Raw genomic sequence first — 19,438 nt, forward strand, 5'->3', positions numbered from 1 at the left:
TTATCTTTCAAAACAGGCAAAAATTTGGCAACAGAACTAAAATCACTAAACGTTGTTAGTCATCAGAAACTTGAAGTCCCAGGACTTAGATATGTTCATCCTGGGGTGGTGGGGTACCCTTGTGGTTAAAACCTTCACTTGTCACAACGAAAACCTGGCTTCGATTCCCCACATGGATACAATGTGTGAAATCCATTTCTGGTGATATTGTGGGAATATTTCTGAAAGTGGTGTAAAACCATATTCACTCACTCACTCTTCATGAACCTTTACATTCTTGGTAAATGTACCATCATCCAGATTTTTTCCATGTGAGTGAGTGAGTGAGTGAGTGAGTGAGTGAATGTAGGTTTACGCCACACTCAGCAATATTCCAGCAATATGACGGTGGTCTGTAAATAATTAAGTCTGGACCAGACAATCCAGAGATCAACAACACGAGCATCGATTTGCACAATTGGGAACCGATGACATGTGCCAACCAAGTCAGTGAATCCGGCCACCGGACCCCGTTAGTTGCCTCGACAAGCAGAATCACCTTTCATGGCAAGCATGGGTTGATGAAGGCCTATTCTACCCCGGACCTTGACGAGTCGCACATGAGAGATGTGATGTCCATTCACCAGAAGATGTTGTAATTGTAGGCCAAGGTATTTCTCCTAATAGAAGGAAGGTTAAGTGCTCAGGGTAATGGTGAATTACACATGACACATTCTATTTAAAAATATCCCACTCATATCCTCTGAAAATAGACAGCCCATTTCCATTTGTTAGGGCAGAGGGAAAACCAATTCTCTGTTTGGGTCAAGGGAAAAATAAGTACTTCTGTGTTAATACAGGAAACCAACACTTCTACTTTGGGGAAGGGAGGTCTTGTCAGGAGAAGAGTACTTTTCTGTACAGGACAGGAGCAATGCACTTCTCCGTTTGTGTAGAGGAATAGCGCTTCTCTTTTTAAGGATATGGGGTATATCACTTCTCAGTTAGGGTCACTTTAATGGTATGTCTCTGTAAGGACAAGGGGAATAAGACTTCTGGATTAATACAGGGAAATAACACATCCCATTGGGGTAAGGGGATGAGTCCTTCTCAGGAGAATAGTACTTTTCTGTAAAGGTCAAAGGAATAACACTTTATGGGCAGGTGAATAGTACTTCTCTCAACATCCAAACAAAAACAATCAACACTTCTTTTCACATTAATTTTCTATCTTGAAGTATTTACTCACATGCACTCATGGTCCCTGCATGCCTACAACTGCTACCTGTGTGTTTTGTAAATCACCCGTCTCAGAAATACCCTCTAATATTCCACGCACTATAATAGACACATACATAAATATTTTTCATATTGACCGTGGACTAACATATGTCATATCATCAAAGGCCTGCTCCACGTCTGTTTGACACACCTGATGAATGTTTCCCCTCAACTACTAATGTATCAAGTGTGCTTTGTTCCCTCACTACTCGTTCTGTTTATCTGTTGTGACCCTGGATTTGCAAGCTGAGGAAGAATGTGAAAACATACACCAGCAGGTCTGTGGGGCAAATACCAATACCTACAATGCATTGCTAAAAACATTCAGTTCAAGCACTGACACCTCAGATATTTAACTCCAACCATCAGTTATCACAATAGCTAAATTAGTACTTATTAACTAGAATTTATGTATAGTTACAAAACAATCTTAATTGCCCTATGAACGTTCTTGTATAAAGAGAGAAATCGATGTCAGCACTTTCACCAGTAGATCAAACAAACTGGAGGTATGCTCTCTGGTGAACTTTAATGCGATACTTATGTTAATGGCTGGAGAGTTATAGCCTTGTGAAACATTCCGTGCCTGATGAGGACCATCTTGATGATGATTTCACTTCCATACTGTTTGCTCACACAGAGCCTGTGGGCCTGGGAAATCTTCATGGAGAGTTGTAGAGATACACAAATGAAAGTGAGTCTTGTGATATTGAGCTGTATCAATGCATCACAACAAATGACCCTTGTCATGTAGTCCTGTACTGATACATGAAGACTAGCAGCCCTTGTAATGTACAAATGTATCAATGCATCACAACAAGTGACCCTTGTCATGTAGTCCTGTACTGATACATGAAGACTAGCAGCCCTTGTAATGTACAAATGTATCAATGCATCACAACAAATGACCCTTGTCATGTAGTCCTGTACTGATACATGAAGACTAGCAGCCCTTGTAATGTACAAATGTATCAATGCATCACAACAAATGACCCTTGTCATGTAGTCCTGTACTGATACATGAAGACTAGCAGCCCTTGTAATGTACAAATGTATCAATGCATCACAACAAATGACCCTTGTCATGTAGTCCTGTACTGATACATGAAGACTAGCAGCCCTTGTAATGTACAAATGTATCAATGCATCACAACAAGTGACCCTTGTCATGTAGTCCTGTACTGATACATGAAGACTAGCAGCCCTTGTAATGTACAAATGTATCAATGCATCACAACAAATGACCCTTGTCATGTAGTCCTGTACTGATACATGAAGACTAGCAGCCCTTGTAATGTACAAATGTATCAATGCATCACAACAAATGACCCTTGTCATGTAGTCCTGTACTGATACATGAAGACTAGCAGCCCTTGTAATGTACAAATGTATCAATGCATCAAGACCAGGACAGTTTCAGTGAGTTAAGATCTTCACTATTTCAGCCATATTGTATAGGATCCTTGAGACAAGTATGACATAACATTGTAGAAGTACCACCATGACTATTTTTGCCAGAACTCCAGAACATCATGTTTTGAAGCAAAAAAGTGTATGCACATTTGTTAACATCAGGCAATGCTTCTCTGCAAAAACAATTATCGCATACTTTACCATAATGTATTTGAAGAAGGGTGTGTGCATGTGTACTCAGTGATAGTTGACTGTCAATAGTTCTGTTAGTCAACACCAAACTGGGACCAAACACAGTCTTATCATCTACTTGGTCATGCATGTATTATGCATGTACTTGGTTAGGCTTGTAGATAGAATATCCAGTCAAGGTTTTAATTACCTCCTTTGTTCCCTTTAAATATGTTAATAACAAACGTTTTAATGAAGGTCACTAACTGATCTCGCTGCATGAAATGATAAGACTTTGAAATCACATATTACCAGCATTCACGTCTGTATAAAACCAGATCGTTGTCGGTGCGGTAGGGTAGCCTCATGGTTAAAGCATTCGCTCATCATGTCAAGGGCTCATTTCAATTCTCCACATGGGTACAATGTGTGATGCCCATTTCTGGTGTCCCCTAATGTAATATTGCTGGAATATTGCTAAAAGTGGCGTAAAACTAAATTCACTCACTCAGATCTTGGTTTCACTGAGCTAAACATGGGACTGACAACATCCCATTACAGATCACATCAGAACAGCCTTTCATCCAGCCTTAGCTTTCGAGTTCAGTAGAGTGATGGTTGCCAATCTGTTCACTGCATACTATATGCAACCCTGGATATTTCAAAAGACAACTAATTCTGTCAAAACTATCGTCAATCTCTTGTGTCTTTGGCACAAACATCTGAAGCGAAGAGAATTTGAATAGACAATGGGAAGTACTGACAGTCAATCTCGACAACACTATCTGACATTCCAGGCCTTTTTTCAGTTCCGTTTTCAACTCTGAATAAAGAAAGTAGTTCTTAGCCACTTGTAGCGATGTTCCAGCAATATCACTGCTGGGAACACCAGAAATACGTTTCACTTACTCTACCCATATGGAGAATCAAACCTGAGTCTTCAGTGTGATGACTGAATGCTTTGACAACTAAGCTACCCCATTGCCCTCTACAGAATAGACTGTTATGAGAGTTGAAACTACACCTGTGAAAGCCAACTTCTGGATGACTAATAATGACTTCTTGTTAGTCATTTCACTCATTGGACAAAGTTTCTGAAATGGGATTCCTAATTATAATGAGGTTTACCAGCATTCTGACTTGCAGTTGAAAGACATGACTTCACTGGGATTGGATAAGTAGTTATCTCCCTGCATACAAGATCAATAACTCTAGTCCAAGAATTATCTCCCTTTATCTGTCCAGTGCTGGGTCAGAGAGTTCATGTGTGGTAGGCAGCCCTTATTTGTTGACAGATGCTGATATTACCAAGATTGATCAACTCAGTGGTGTTCTTTCTTTACTCAATACTCAGACATCATGCTACTCTGAGAATGTCAGACCTTTGTACATAAAAATAAACTGACAGTGACAGAACCCTGAATATTGATGAAGCAAAAACAGCTTTATCATCATCTCACGAAAGACTTCTTTCTCCTTTCTAACCGGAAACACCAATCAAAATAAATCATATGTTTTTTCACTTCAACAATTAACATCATATGGCAAGTTCTGACATGGTTTTGAGGCAGTGAAGTAACATCTGCCTGTCTGTACACAATTTGCCCAACTAAACCTCATGTGAAGGAAATATGCCCACTCTCTGCCACTGATTTATTAACACATTATGTCACAATTTTCACTTAAACCATTACCTCAAATTAAAATGACATGAAAATATCAGATTCTGAATTTATTGATAATTATTTTCTAGTACTTTTCCTTATGATAAGCGTTTGACACACTTTCAGTGATATGTGATATTCCAGTGCAGAGACCGAATGTTTCAATATCCTCGGTGCTTCTAGAATTTCCAGCCTGCTACTCTAGACTCCAGACTCCAATCTCATAAAATCAAAGCATCAAAATATCAAAACACTTTAGCAAGTCTTTTGTTTGTGATTCTTCATTCACATATTAAAAGATATTACCTTTTTATGATTTTCAATTCAAAGACAATATAGTGTCCTCCATGAAAACAGGACATATTTTTTGACAACAGCTTGGAATTTTCAAGTTTACAGCTGTGTCATTGTGCAAGTGTTCCACATACATAGGTGTCAGCGGACATCAGTTGACTGAAGAATGGTCTCTTTCTTCATGATTTCCTCCAAAAATTAGGCAACCTTTTTGTTTTCTTTGTTACACACTGACAAGCCCCTCCCTTACTGGGGCCATCAGTAATTATAGGATCAGCTTCATGTTGCCTGCCTTAAAACTACAAATAACCATAGAAATTGTTCAACAGCTGACAGATTCTCCATGATGTGAGAAGGGAGTACAGTGACTGCTTGTGTTGGGATGTGTTGGCAGGGAGAAGGTATGCAGTTACTGGAGAACCTCCTCCGCCCCAGGTCTGTCATCACGCCAGAGGGAAAAGATAATCATGTTGTCCTCACAACTACCCTCAGTTGAGTGAGATACTAATAGTCACACGACCACCTCAGACTAAATGGGAGATATATCTGTGTCTTACTGTGATTATCTTTTGTTCTATTACAGATAATGAATATAGCGATTTATAGTTTCAAGAATGCAAAAATAATCTTGTTTAGAAAAAATATTCTGTAAACATGTAAGGACAGTCATATCACTGCAAAAATCAAAGCACAAGTGAACAAACATTTGCATTTGTTTTAACATAAAGAGCCCAAACTAAGATATTCCATAGAAAAACTTAAATACTATTTAAGGGGAGTTCCCCATGAAGTACCTGGAATATCCCCATAAGCACTGACCAGCATATATCAGTCAATAATCAGCTGTTTGCATGTATGTCCATAAACACACAATGACTTATGCAATGTTTCTGTTCAAATGTGTAGCACGTCTGACTGATATGCAGGGGGTGGGGTGGGGGAACTTGCCTCTTCAACCTAGATAGATGATGGAATGTACATCCCTGGCAAGAACATGAAGTTCTGAAACGTTATCTTTTAAAATGTCCCAAAAGAGCGATAAAAATAGTAACCTTATCATTCTCAGATCTGTGAGTTTCTAAGCTGTGAAATAGGCATCCTCTAAGACCTTGCTGACTTGGGTTCCACCATTCCATCACTTTAGTTCCCACATTTCACTCCAGGCAGAAAGGTTTACTTCATCATCAGTTGAATCTTAGTCCAGGAATGTCATGCATTCAAACATTGTCCTCTCCCACAATCAGAACAGGATTAAGTACGTGTGTAATTTCAGTCTTTGTTCCAATGATTTCATCTTTTTCTCATTTGATAAACATCACCCTGTAGCAATGTCTACATACTACTGAGAGCATCGAAAATATTACAGATGTTTATCTTAATGAACTCTGTCGTGATCGTGATCAGTCTATGTCAAAGTTGAAAAACCAAAGTCATCATAATTTTGAACTGGTAAAGCCTTTAAGTGCGACCCAATTGTAACAGATCTTTCAAACATATCTGCTCTGATCATCTGTCATTCCTTATAAAGGATACCTAGCAAACTGGAGTAACATTGCTAAATACTGAAAAGGGAATGCAAAATAAGTGGTTTTGATGACAAGCATTGGTTGACGAGTAGCATTTGTTGTCAGCAAGCATCACTGGTTGACACAAAGCCTGTAGTTCATTACTCTCAGCTTATCCCAATACTGTGCTGACAGAAAACCAGTATCTGCTTGCTTCAGACACAGACTGCTTCCTGACATCACTAATACTAGCATTATCTGTAACAACATTCAACATCACCAGGCTTTTTGTGAAGGTCATAGTGGTTTGCTGTTGGTCTGGTGGTGGGTGTTGAAGGGGGTGTTGTAGGGACGGTGGTGGGTGTGGAAAGGGGTGTTGTGGGGACAGTGGAGGGGTGTTGATGAGGGTGGTTGTTCAAGGGATAGTGGTGGGCATCGATGAGAGTGGTTGTTCAAGGTTTGTTGGTGGGTGTTGATGAGAGTGGTTGTTCAAGGGATAGCGGTGGGTGTTGATGATCATGGTTGTTCAAGGCATGGTGATGGGTGTGGATGAGGGTGAGTGTTCCAGGGATAATGGTGAATGTCAATGAGGGTGCTTGTTCAAGGATGTGTGGATGAGGGTGAGTGTTCAAGGGATAATGGTGAATGTCAATGAGGGTGCTTGTTCAAGGATGTGTGGATGAGGGTGAGTGTTCAAGGGATAATGGTGAATGTCAATGAGGGTGCTTGTTCAAGGATGTGTGGATGAGGGTGAGTGTTCAAGGGATAATGGTGAATGTCAATGAGGGTGCTTGTTCAAGGGATGGTGGTGGGTGTTGATGACGGGCATTGTTTTTTGGATATTCATCACCTCTGGTTCTCTGAGCTCCCAGGCTGATCTCTCACTAAAATTTAGGCCGTCTGTAGGACAGAGGTCTTTTCATACATACAGAAATGATATAAGGATATCAAAATGGTCAAACATTCCAACACTACAACAATCACTTATTCTTTGGTTTCACACATTTCTGAAAGTGACCACTTAATGTCCTCTTGAATGTCTCCTGTTTTTCAACAACAAGCTGGCCTTGACTCACAGCTTACATGAGCGTACACACATATCTACTATCTCCCCTCTATTACCTACTTGGCTGACTGTTGGATTCCGCACACTCCTACTTCGATTATCCCCTTAAGATAAACACAAGACTCTTTTGTGAAAGTGATAATATAAGTTCTTCAATGGTCATGAAGGGACCATGGGTTGAGGTACCCGCAATGGTTATTTATGTTCCCTGAGCCCAAAGGCAATACACCTCACTTGTACACGGGGTTCATAGAAAATATTGGAAGAGCTCTCTGCCTGACAGCAACATCTGTGAGGTAAGGTAATATCTGTGTGTACTGTATGTAATAATGCACATTGTTGTAATACAACTATTGTATGTATTATATATGTAGTGTGACTATTACAGCTGAAGAATATGTTCAACTAATTATTTGCAATGGATAATATAAGATATTATCACATTAGATTAATACCAGAGTTTACTGGCTGGAAAAAGCATCATCCATGGTGAAATTGTTCAGACATGTGGGGTTAATCTGGGATTTAAACCCATGGTGTCGGATTCATATTGAGGTAAGTCAGATAACCCTAGATCACGGGACACAACCAAAGGGTGAGTGGAGACTCCTGCACAGGAACATTTACACCTTTAATACCCTAAATACCTCAATCTCAGATCCCTACACCTGTTGTAATGAGTTAATGACCTTTATCAAATCCACAGTGTAAATCCTGTACTGATATGAACTTGGAGTTGAGTCCAGGGGAAGTGGGTTCAGCTGGCTGGCCTGGTCAAAGGTTACCTGTTGGCACTTGACCACTAAATCCAGGTGATAAACATCCAATTAACACCAGTACAGGTAAATGCAGGTAACAGAAGCACTACACTTGTGTCTGGTACATTAGGGAAACATATTGTAGGTGTTTATCACAATAGAACAGCTCTACTAAGGGGATAATACCTCCATATATCACACCTGACCTCATGTCCAGCCCGCCCAGGTGAACTGTAAGTTTAGCCTTTGATGTGCGACAATGGACTTGGGACTACCTGGGCGTACCTGAAGACAATGGTGGACATGAGCAACACTGTGGCTGTGGGTATTAGGAGGCTCTCACCTCAGCAAACAATCCTAACGGACGGATACATCCTGACAACAGACACATCCAGGTGTATTACTGGTGTGAAGGACTTTTGGAGTACAAGCTTGCTGGTAGTCAATATGAATAAATGATTGCCTGAGTGAGTGAGTTGGTTTCAACACAGTTCATAATGAGTCAGCTTAAGGAGAAAAAAATCCTTAGCAGTTTACACTTGGGTAAAATTACAGATTTAGAGTCTGGTAGAATTTTAATACATTTATAATTGGGAAATATAATATATATTTACTTTTCCAGGTTATTTTCAAAAGTTAAGAGGAAACAGAAATAGTTACAGTTGTTTTTCTCATATATATTTTCTAAAATAAAAAGAATATATGTTAGTATTAAATATTGCTTACTTTGCGAAAAGCAACCACTGAAATAAGCTTACAACCCAAACAAAAGTCCTTTTCCAATTAAAACATTTTTAACGAAATTAAGAGTTAATTTACATTTTAGAAAACTGAACTTGATAGTATCAAAGTGACATGCATAAGCTGTAAAGATATAATCTTTAAAGAAACAGTAGACACTTTATGCTTTAAACTTCTATTTGAAGCCTGTTTTAATCATTTAATGGAATCTATATTTACAACACTAGATCTGGGGTACAGATTACACAGCAAAGTGACTCATTACCAAATACATTAAAACTCAGTTAGCTCTCTAGGTGTGACTCTCGGCTCATGCACAGAAGGCACATGTAACCACAGCTGGAGGTAAGACAGTCCACATTTACTGTACATGGACCTGTCTTGCTTCATGCATCTTAGCGCTTGCAACCTCAAACAGCAATAATATAGACTTCGTGACTGTGATTTCTCTCTTGAATATGCACCAGCTCTGCTTGAAATAATCAGTGAGTGAAAATACTGTTAGTCTGATTGGTCCCTGAAATTTCAAGACTCTAATTGGTACCTTGAAATATGGTGCAGTGTGTGAAATTATGCTGGTCCTGTGGTCCCTGGCTAGTAAACATTCATCAGGACCACTAAATGATAAGTTTGAAGTGATCTTGGTGGCCAGTGAATTTTGTACTGATAATATTTCAGTAAATCTACAAATGTTGTTTTGGACCAGACAAGATGACTAAATAATGTCCACTCAATGGTTCTAGGATCTTGTAGGAAAATTTCTTTCCTACCCTGGAGTGACTCTGACTGCCCTAAATACAGTGTCCATTGAATAATATGAATATGCTTGCTCCTTTGAACTCACAATGACTCTGGTCCCTCGAAATATAGTGATTCCGGTTGATTCTTTAAAATGTAGTTACTCTGATTGGTGCTTAATATGCAATGACTGATCAGTCTTCGAAACATGTGCATAAAATATAGCCTGTTCCTCTATCCTTGACGGTCTATTTTTGTTAAACACAGACTATTAAATAAGCAGGCCTTCCTTTGGTTGTGGGAAAATATTATTAAAAATATACTTATCTTCATTTAAATAAAAGGTTTCAGTTTATGGTCTAGCTGTGTTTATTCAACCTTGTTCACTTCTCTGGGCAGTTGGTCCTTGGACAGGCCATATTTCGAAACTATTTTGTACACACTATGAAATGTGGGATGGGACTCTGCCTGGCTGCCAGAAGACCACAAGCAAAAACCTTGACAGGCATGTAAGACAATGTCAGTGCTAGGGCCAGCATCAGTGTCGACACCAACAATCGTACCTGGATTTAGAAGCCAGACTAAATGAATATGAATAAAAACTGCAAGAACACACTGGTTTTAGATCATGCTGTCAGAACTGCTCCCTGTTAGTTAGTGTTGTTACATCACAAATGATACTAATTTGAAACATGTAAGAATTTGTTTTTGTCGTTAATTGACATGTTAATCACGGCGTCTACACTGTATGTTTTGATATGGGCTGCTGGCCATATGTCGTGTATCCGTGACTCTGCTGCAGATCATGCAGCTGTTTTGTCAATTCATCGGTTGATGTGAAGAAGGAATGTGTCGAACGTTAAATATCCTTCTGGCAATGTCTCAAATTAATATCAGAGCTCATTATAAAGGTATAGTGTGTAATAACAGACATATGTCCATTAACTGCTGCATCGTGGACATCACAGCACGTGATGGTGGCAATTAGCTAACGAGGGACTTAATTACTAGCGTCTGTTGACAGCCACAACGATGACTACTCCACGTGCCAATAACTTAACAATTTAGGTAAATACATGTCCTCAATGACTCGTAGTCATGCATCAATTGAGTGGGTGAGTGAGTGAGTGAGTGAGTGAGTGAGTGAGTGAGTGAGTGAGTGAGTGAGTGAGTGAGTGAGTGAGTGAGTGAGTGAGTGAGTGAGTGAGTATCTTTGAGCTGAGTGTCGGGAGAGATAAGTGATAATATCAAAAATGGTCTTGTGGTTCTATGTAGTGAGTCAAATAAATTCCCTCAAGGAATGTTTGAATGTTTTCAGCTGAAGAATATTTTGATTATTTTAATTATGTCATGTCATATTGGAGTTATGTTTAAGCAGGGTCCATGCTGACACTGAACATTTTAAAACAATGTTCATAACTTGTTCTAAACATAGCACAATGTGTGGTTCTGACTGGAGACTGAATCTGGATTTTTAATATCTGATCTGTATCTTGTACCTGTATCCCTGCTCATCAAAGTGACACAAGTTTTTCAGAACAAGAACACCAACCACATAAGATGTAGTGACATGCTCTGATTAACTATTAATTACTGGGAAAATCTTTGAGCTACGCTGCTACACAAAAACAAATTCAGTAAGAAGAAAGGACAGCCTTGACAAATGGATTTGACAAAAGCATTACAAGCTCAATCAAAAGGCTTGACTGACCTGTTGTAGACATTCATTAATATAACTCATCTTATGAAAGCCATTCATATAATGAATAATAACTTATGCAACATTTTCTTTTTTGTTTCACGGGGTACCGCTAAAGCACCAGGCTAGTGATTCAGCAAGGTTGAGGTGTCGGGATCGAGCCCACCTGTGACCAGGTGTAAAAACCTTGGAGTCAACTTTGTGTGCAGACTCTTTCAGTGTTGTCACAACCCCTAATGTGCAGTACACAACTCTGTGCACTTAAAAGAACCCACAAATCTGTTGGTATATGACTAGATGGTGGCCACACGAATGCGTGCATACACTTAGTTGCGGGTACAGCAACGTCAAGTAAACTTGGAAAAAGCACTGTGACTATGTGTCCCAGTCCACCCAGCTGTGTACCTAACTGGGTACCTTGTTAGGATGAGAGAGCCACAATCAACTTGGTGAGCCTAGTGGCAACAGCAGTTGTAAACTCCCCAGGGAGTTGAGATTGATAATCCGATGTGACATGGAAATGGGCATAGAGCGATCGAGTGTAACAAACACCAGCGCCTTGAGCAAGCAATAGTTGCATGGATATGTGCGCTATATAAATATCCTATCATAATAATAATTTCCATCCAACAGCAAACATGTTTTGACATTTAGCCTTAGAACATGTTTACATCAGACAAAGAAGAAGAAGTAAGCCATTCACCTGACAGCAATCTTGAATACATACTGTGTAAGAGGTAGTGTTAAGAATCAGAAGAAACCAAGTCCAATTTCGATTATTGGAGGACTTGTGAACGATTATTGATCATACTCAAAATATATACATTTTTTTATGTAATTACCAATTTTAGGGTTTTTTCACATTTTTTTTCTTCTAAATAATATTTTATATAAGTAATAACTAATACTGTGATGCAATGAAATGCACGCATGCAAGAAAGACACCGGAATTGTAATTAAAGACTAAAGGTAGTTTTTAGTATTCACAGGCAGGTAACAGTAATATTTACTGCAGTGGTGAATACAAAACTATGATTGCAATGTGTATAGTTTTACACTGCTGAGTGCAGGTGTATCCATGCATATTCGTCAAATTTAATGCTTAGTTTACTTCATTCAGGTGTTTCACTACAATAACAAAACTCTGATTTATCGAAAATATGTTTTTACCATCAATAATAATTTTTAATCCTTCTTGTGATTGATTTTCAAATATTTTCGATCACTGAAACACCTCTAGTAGGAGGTACAGGTCATGCAACAATGATGCGGTGAATATATTGGTGCAAGTTGACATGTCGACATACACTGTGATGACTGGTCTGATGATGCATGTTACTGATATCTGTGACTAACAACATGCCACATATTTGATTAGGCCATTAGCCTCACAGAAAATATGAGTTAGAATCCACAACATTCCACCATCATATCAAAGCAAAATGTCATTTTTGATTGGCAGCAGCCAATATTAGCTTTTTGCCTGCTGAGAAAATAGATAGATCCACACAATCAACAGCAGAGGCTGTGATAATGAGTTGACAATTATACTGTACTTCCCTTATATTAGAAACAGATCTGCACCTACACACTCTGTCTGTGATTGTTGCTACCATACTTTGTCACCTTCCTTGCATACAAGGCCCAAATGTTACCATTTTCCTCTAATACAAGGACCAAATGTTATCTTCCTTATATTCAAGGCCCAGATGTTATCATCTTTACCCAAAGGCAGACACGTTACCAACAGGTCATGTATCAGGCACATGCAATATTCTTCACAACTAGAATTTGTGGTTGAGATAAGTGTGGTATCCAATTTCAGGAAACAAAACAACAGTAGTTTCAGGGTGAATACTCTCATATATAAGCATTTCCAGCTCATAAAGTGTTGGAAGACAATACACAGACTGTTCTGGTGTGGGTGTTAATAGGCACCCAGCAGACTTGCACAGAGGAATGCCCAAAACACAGAAGACAGACATGCCATAAACCATAATCAGCTGTCTAACATGAACAAGCCAAGAAGAAAGTGGTGTTCTTGTTACAATTCTGCATCATACCTCTTACTGCTTCCCTGACAACTGTTTTTCTTCTCAAAGACATGAACATACCGTATCACCTTGTATTCAGGCTGACTGTTAAATGGGGAGACAGTAAGTTGACTTTTGCCCCGCTTTTAAGGCCTCCAATCAAAATCTCTCCAGCAAAGCATGACCTTCCCACGAGGAATCAAAGTCCTGTATTTTTTTTTATCATAACTAAATGGTACCCTTTTATGAAAAGGTAACTTGCCATAACCAGTTCTGCTGTTCTCCTGAAGTGCAGCAGAATATCAGGAGTTAGTCCATTCTGGTAAGTGTATGCCGTAGGCTAATTCCTACAGGCAACATTTATCCAAACTTTGTATTGCTCTCTGATGGCCCTTACCACTGTGTAGCGAGTGTTTATAATTATAGAAATCCTGCAGCAAACTGTGGAAACAAACCAAGACCTTCTCAGTGACAGTTGGACCATTGCCAGATGAGTCCTAGTAATATGCTGTAAAACAGCCTTGAAATACCTGGCTACCAAAAGACGTGACTTTCTAAAACACATCCATCAGACACCTTTTACCTGTGGTGTACTTACAGAGATAAAAGGGCTCTATTGGACATTCTAGTGATTCAGCAGATACCACAGCGACGGTCCAGCCATGCTGTGGCAGATGGAGTTGGTAGAAGCAACTCTGAGATGGTACCAGCACCATGGAATGTTGCAGAAAGCCAGCAGTGGAAGAACACAATGTAGAAAATACTTGTGTTCTGGTTTTGTGTTTATGCATGGGCTCCTCTTGACAGTTGCTAATGAAGAGTGTTGTCGGTATGTCAACATCTGTGTGGATGACGCTTATCTACACATTTCAGTCTCAAGTCAGACAGTGTGTCTGGCACCCGACATACAGGCACCAAGTCTGCATCACAAAGAAGACAGTCCCAGTGTCTGTAAAACCTTGGACAGTAATGCGATTATCACAAAGACAACAGTGCCAATGTCCTGTAAAACCTTGGACAGTAATAGGATTATCACAAAGAAGACAGTGCCAATGTCCTGTAAAACCTTGGACAGTAATATGATTATCACAAAGAAGACAGTGCCAATGTCCTGTAAAACCTTGGACAGTAATGCGATTATCACAAAGACAACAGTGCCAATGTCCTGTAAAACCTTGGAAAGTAAAAGGATTATCACAAAGAAGACAGTGCCAATGTCCTGTGAAACCTTGGACAGATCATATGATTATCACAAAGAAGACAGTTCCAATGTCCTGTAAAACCTTTGAAAGTAATATGATTATCACAAAGAGGACAATGCCATTGTCCTCTAAAACCTTGGACAGGTCTATGATTAACACACAAGATACAAACCTATCATATATTCGTTGACAGTTAATGAAAGTGTCACAGAAAAGACACACAAAATACCAAACCATCAGCACCAAAGAACAAGCTTGGATAGTCTTTAAGATTGTTAGATAAGAAAAACCATCAGAGCCTATTGGCATTCTTCACCATTTGACAGTCACTATTATCAGTATCTCACTGAAGACAATAGGGTGTTCACAGAATGTATACGTTTGGTGAAAAGTTCATTGTAAAACTGATGTATTTACTAAGTAAAGCCACCCAGGACAAGCTGTGGATTTAGTGGTGACTCCTTGTGTAGGTTGTGTTGGTTTTTCAAGGCCGTTCTTCACATGTGACTCATGAAGAAAACAAAACACCTTAGGTCAGTTCAACCTCCAGAGAAATTGCAACATTCTGGACCAGCATCAACTACTGGTTGTAAAACTGACAACTTCATCAACGTTTTTTCCTACTGTTTCAGACAAGCATGTTAACACGACAGTGATGGCATGCTGTAATTTTAGTCTCTGGGATTGACATGCTGATTATGATGAACATGCTGGAAGTTGATGCTCCAGAGCTGACTGAGGTTTTGGGTGGGTTGCTTTTGTGATTGAAAGACAAGGATTAAAGCATAGAATGCATAGGCAGAATACATGGTATTAAAGACACTGGTGTGAGAGCACATGATGATGGGGACACTTCAGTTGTAGCTGCAGGGGGTAGATTAGCTCAGGCTGGAGGTTTCAGGCAGGGGAGAAACAGTAGATTGCATGGTAGGGCAAAAATGTTTGGGAGGGAGGGTGTGGATTAAAGAAAGGTGGTGGGGCAAGTTTGGGTTGATGGTTTGGAGTGGTAATGGACTGAACAGGCAAAGAGGGAAGTGATGGTGTTTGATAAGTGATGAGGAAGGTGGTCCTGAGGGTTGGGTGCGTGACAACGGTTGGGGTTGTCAGGAACACATTCAAGGCTAAGTAGACATCAGGCAATGAAATTGTTGTGATGATGGGATAGGGGAAGTGAAGACAAACAGGAATATGGGAAAATAGGTAGCAGGGGATGCAAGGTTGAGATGGAATGGGTGTCAGGAAAGGGGTGTTGGAGTACACATTTGTGGTTGATGGGGTAAGTGAAGTTGATGTGAATCATGGGTAGCAGAAGATGCAAAGTATGGAATCGTTGGAGTTAAGAAAGGGGGAGCTGAGGTACACATCTGTGGCTGATGAGGATGGCATAAGATTGCAGATGAAGGGTTTTAGTTAAATATGTGGAGCATGATAACAAAGGTGGTATCACTGACATATCTAAATGTAACACATCTCTCTCTGATGTTCTCTCACAATCCCCATAGATCAACACTCACATTCATTAACCTCACCTGGTACTCTGATACCATTACAGGCTGTCATATCATATGATATCTTCTCAGCAAGAATCTGGTTCCTCAGAGAGTGAGGGAGTGAGTATTTGGACCATTTGGACCATGTCACCATCACAACACAGCCTTGTTGTTGAATGAGGGAGCAAGTAACGACACATTTACCCCTACCACAGGACATCATAGGTGTATTTGTCAATTTGCAACCATACTTGGAATCAAACCCAGTGTTCTACCGATAAGTGACTACCACCTGCTGCTTCAGACCAGAACTCTGTATGCAATGAATTAATCAGAGCATACATGTGTATGAATTTGTAGTGACTGAATCTTCTGGCCATGAGATATTACAATTGACATCAGTGACAAACAGGTCACTCATCCTTAGGTACTGTTGAGTAGTATGTGTAATGACTTACTGTACATGCAGCCTTCATTAGCCAGTTGCTGCCATCCATGACAACATCGGTACTTGGTGCGGTGCTGTGGCTGGAGACGCTCCTTGTATGTGGTGTAGTAGTGAGTCCTGCAAAAACAACCATATATTTCAACAACCATATATTTCAACAACCATATATTTCAACAACCATATATTTCAACAACCATATATTTCAACAACCATATATTTCAATACTTCAACAGCAATAGTCTTCAATATACTTAGACAACATCCATATACTTCAATATACTTCAACAGTCATATACTTCAGTATGCTTCAGAAACAGTCATATACTTTAATATACTTCAACAACCATACATTTCAATATACTTCAGTAACAGCCATAGTCTTCAATATACTTCAATGACAACTATATACTTCAATAACAACCATGTAATTCTATATACTTCAAAAACAGTCAGTACTTCAATATACTTCAACAACCATGCATATATTTCAGTAATGAACCATATACTTCATTATACTTCACTAACAGCCATATACTTCAATATACTTTAACAACCATACACTTCAATGTTTCAACATCAACCATATACTTCAATGTACTTCATTAACAGCTACATACTTCAAAGTTTCTTTAACAAGTATATTCATGAACTGGCCTTATTAGCAACCATATCATTCAATACATTCCAATGTACATTCATATGCTTAACTACGATGAGATGCTTTCTTAACAAGTTGTCTTCATATGCTTCGATAACTGAAACTTTGAATCTTTATGCTATTGTCAAAAATAACTGACAATTACATATTTTCCAGTTGCATGTCTTTGGGCTATGGTTCTGCTTGTCAAACATATCTGCTCTTAAGATTGAACTTTAAGTTTAGCATAGAGTTACATCACTCTGACATATGCCAAATAGTTTTCAGTTGTGTTCAAGTGGGGTCACGTAATTTCTTCCAAACCTTCATCTATTTCATATCTTCCGCCCTGTTTGTGACACATACACATTCATACCAATCTGAAACTGGAACTGGAAACAGACGAAGGCAAGAACTCGTCAAACATTGACACTATGTGGCCCAATGACAGAGAAAATGTGGTTGAACCTTGTGACAGGTGCAAAACGGATGTGCACATGGTTTACCCTATGGGGAACTGAGATGTCACTTTTCTCTACAGACCTTCATCCCACACACAGCTACACATGTTTCCATTTCCAAGAAGAATGTGTGTTTTTGAAACTAGGTGTATATGCTATTGACTGTGTCAACATGTGTATTATGTCTTCAAATGTTGGAACTCATAGATGGAATATTATATTCAGCATTTCTGCCAACATGCGTCATTGTCCTGCAGCATCATGAGAGCTCGGTTTACATACAGTCTGCAGGATCTACACAAAGCCTGCCTTGTTCATTGTCCGTTGGATCCACACACTGGTGGTGGTGTTCATAATCAGAAGCATTTGCACACTGTAAGAACGGTTGTTAGTCAGTTGGATCCACAGTTCCACACACAGCCAGCGTTGTCCACAGGCTGCAGGATCATTCAGTTGATTATAGCAAGGAAGACTGAATATTCACATATAATCATACAGTAGACCAATTTAGTAGTAAACTGACACTGGTGTAGTGACCGTAGCCAATAATCCCCATCTGATGCAAATGTTTGTGAATTTGTTATTGTGTGAGAGTTTATTATTGAAGGCAATGGCTGAATAGTTGTGCTTATGCCTAAAGCCCAGATTCCATTAGTTACAAGGTGCGGCCCCATCGCTTGAGTCTAAGTTGTGATACTGCTGGTTTACTGCAAGAAGTGGCATAAATTAATTCATCCTCACTCACTCCAGACTATCTCATTGCCTGCTGGTAAATCAATGGTTCTTCATCAAGTTACACAGACATGTCCATTCTCCACATGTAGATAGTTCCAGGTTGAACTTAATAAAAAGAAACCCCCTGGATAGTTTCATTTCAGAATGCTGTGCCAAGCTGCTTGTCAAATTATTTGTGTTTCAAGTATGTGTAGTTTCATTCCTGCCACATTAGCTGACAAGTCAACACTTCAAACACTAGACTACCCCCATCTCACTTCAGGTTGTTAAAAGACTGGTTGGCTCCTTCATTTATAGATAATTTTGCTAATAGAAAATATTTAGCTCGAATCATACATGAGTGTCAATTAGAATGTGTTAAATTATGCTTCTTTCTGAGATATTTATTATACATTTAATTTGTGTTGTTCACATCATTCAAATTTAACAAAATGCAGAATTGGTTTTGCGGTTATTTGTTGGTGGGGAAAGACGTATTTCCATTGACTCTGCACGCCATTCATGAACACTGAGCTACGTTCTTCTCTAACACGTACTGAGCAGACGACATGTACAACTCTGGCTCACGAACAGAGAAGACCTCCATTGTCTATACGCACACTATGATTACCGTAGATGATGTTGTATGGTGTCGTCGATACACACCTTGTTGTCACTTTCCGAGTTCCCGACCCAGTACGTCCCCGTGATGTCGTGCACATAACAACGGGGTGCATTAACATATTGGTCTGCGTCAAACCGCCGCTGGTACTGAACCCTTTCTCGCACTCCAGCAAGATCTACGTGGCGATTGCACATACCTAACATTTAACCTGTCCAGAATTCCATGTTATTGTCTGCCAATGCAGGCGAGGAAGACTTGACGCCAAGTGTGTTGACTGGGCAGCTGTCTAGCTGTCAAACAGATAATATCTCCCACTGGCTGGAGCTGAGAGGGATCGCTACACGGATCGTGATGTGTCAAGCTTGTTCAAAATATATATTGCGTGTTCAGTCAACAGTGCGTCAATATCATCTAAACACCAAAGAGTGAACGAAAGATTTTGGCTTAATGCCGCTTTGTACAGTATTGCTTTCCCAGTTTTATCACGTCAGTAGGATCGATGTTGAGGGACAGACTAAA

General features: G+C 39.5%; 1 protein-coding gene across 1 annotated transcript in view; it reads right to left on the bottom strand.

Moving 5' to 3' along the window:
* Window positions 1-19,438, bottom strand: part of LOC137268581 (multiple epidermal growth factor-like domains protein 6) — a 244,745-nt gene that overhangs the window by 182,413 nt on the left and 42,894 nt on the right. Inside the window, exon 3 of the mRNA XM_067803157.1 lies at window positions 16,493-16,599. Coding sequence (XP_067659258.1) covers window positions 16,493-16,599 — 107 coding nt within the window. The remainder of the gene's footprint in view (window positions 1-16,492; window positions 16,600-19,438) is intronic.

This window comes from Haliotis asinina, chromosome 16, assembly GCF_037392515.1.
Source record: "Haliotis asinina isolate JCU_RB_2024 chromosome 16, JCU_Hal_asi_v2, whole genome shotgun sequence".
Lineage (NCBI taxonomy): Eukaryota > Metazoa > Mollusca > Gastropoda > Lepetellida > Haliotidae > Haliotis > Haliotis asinina.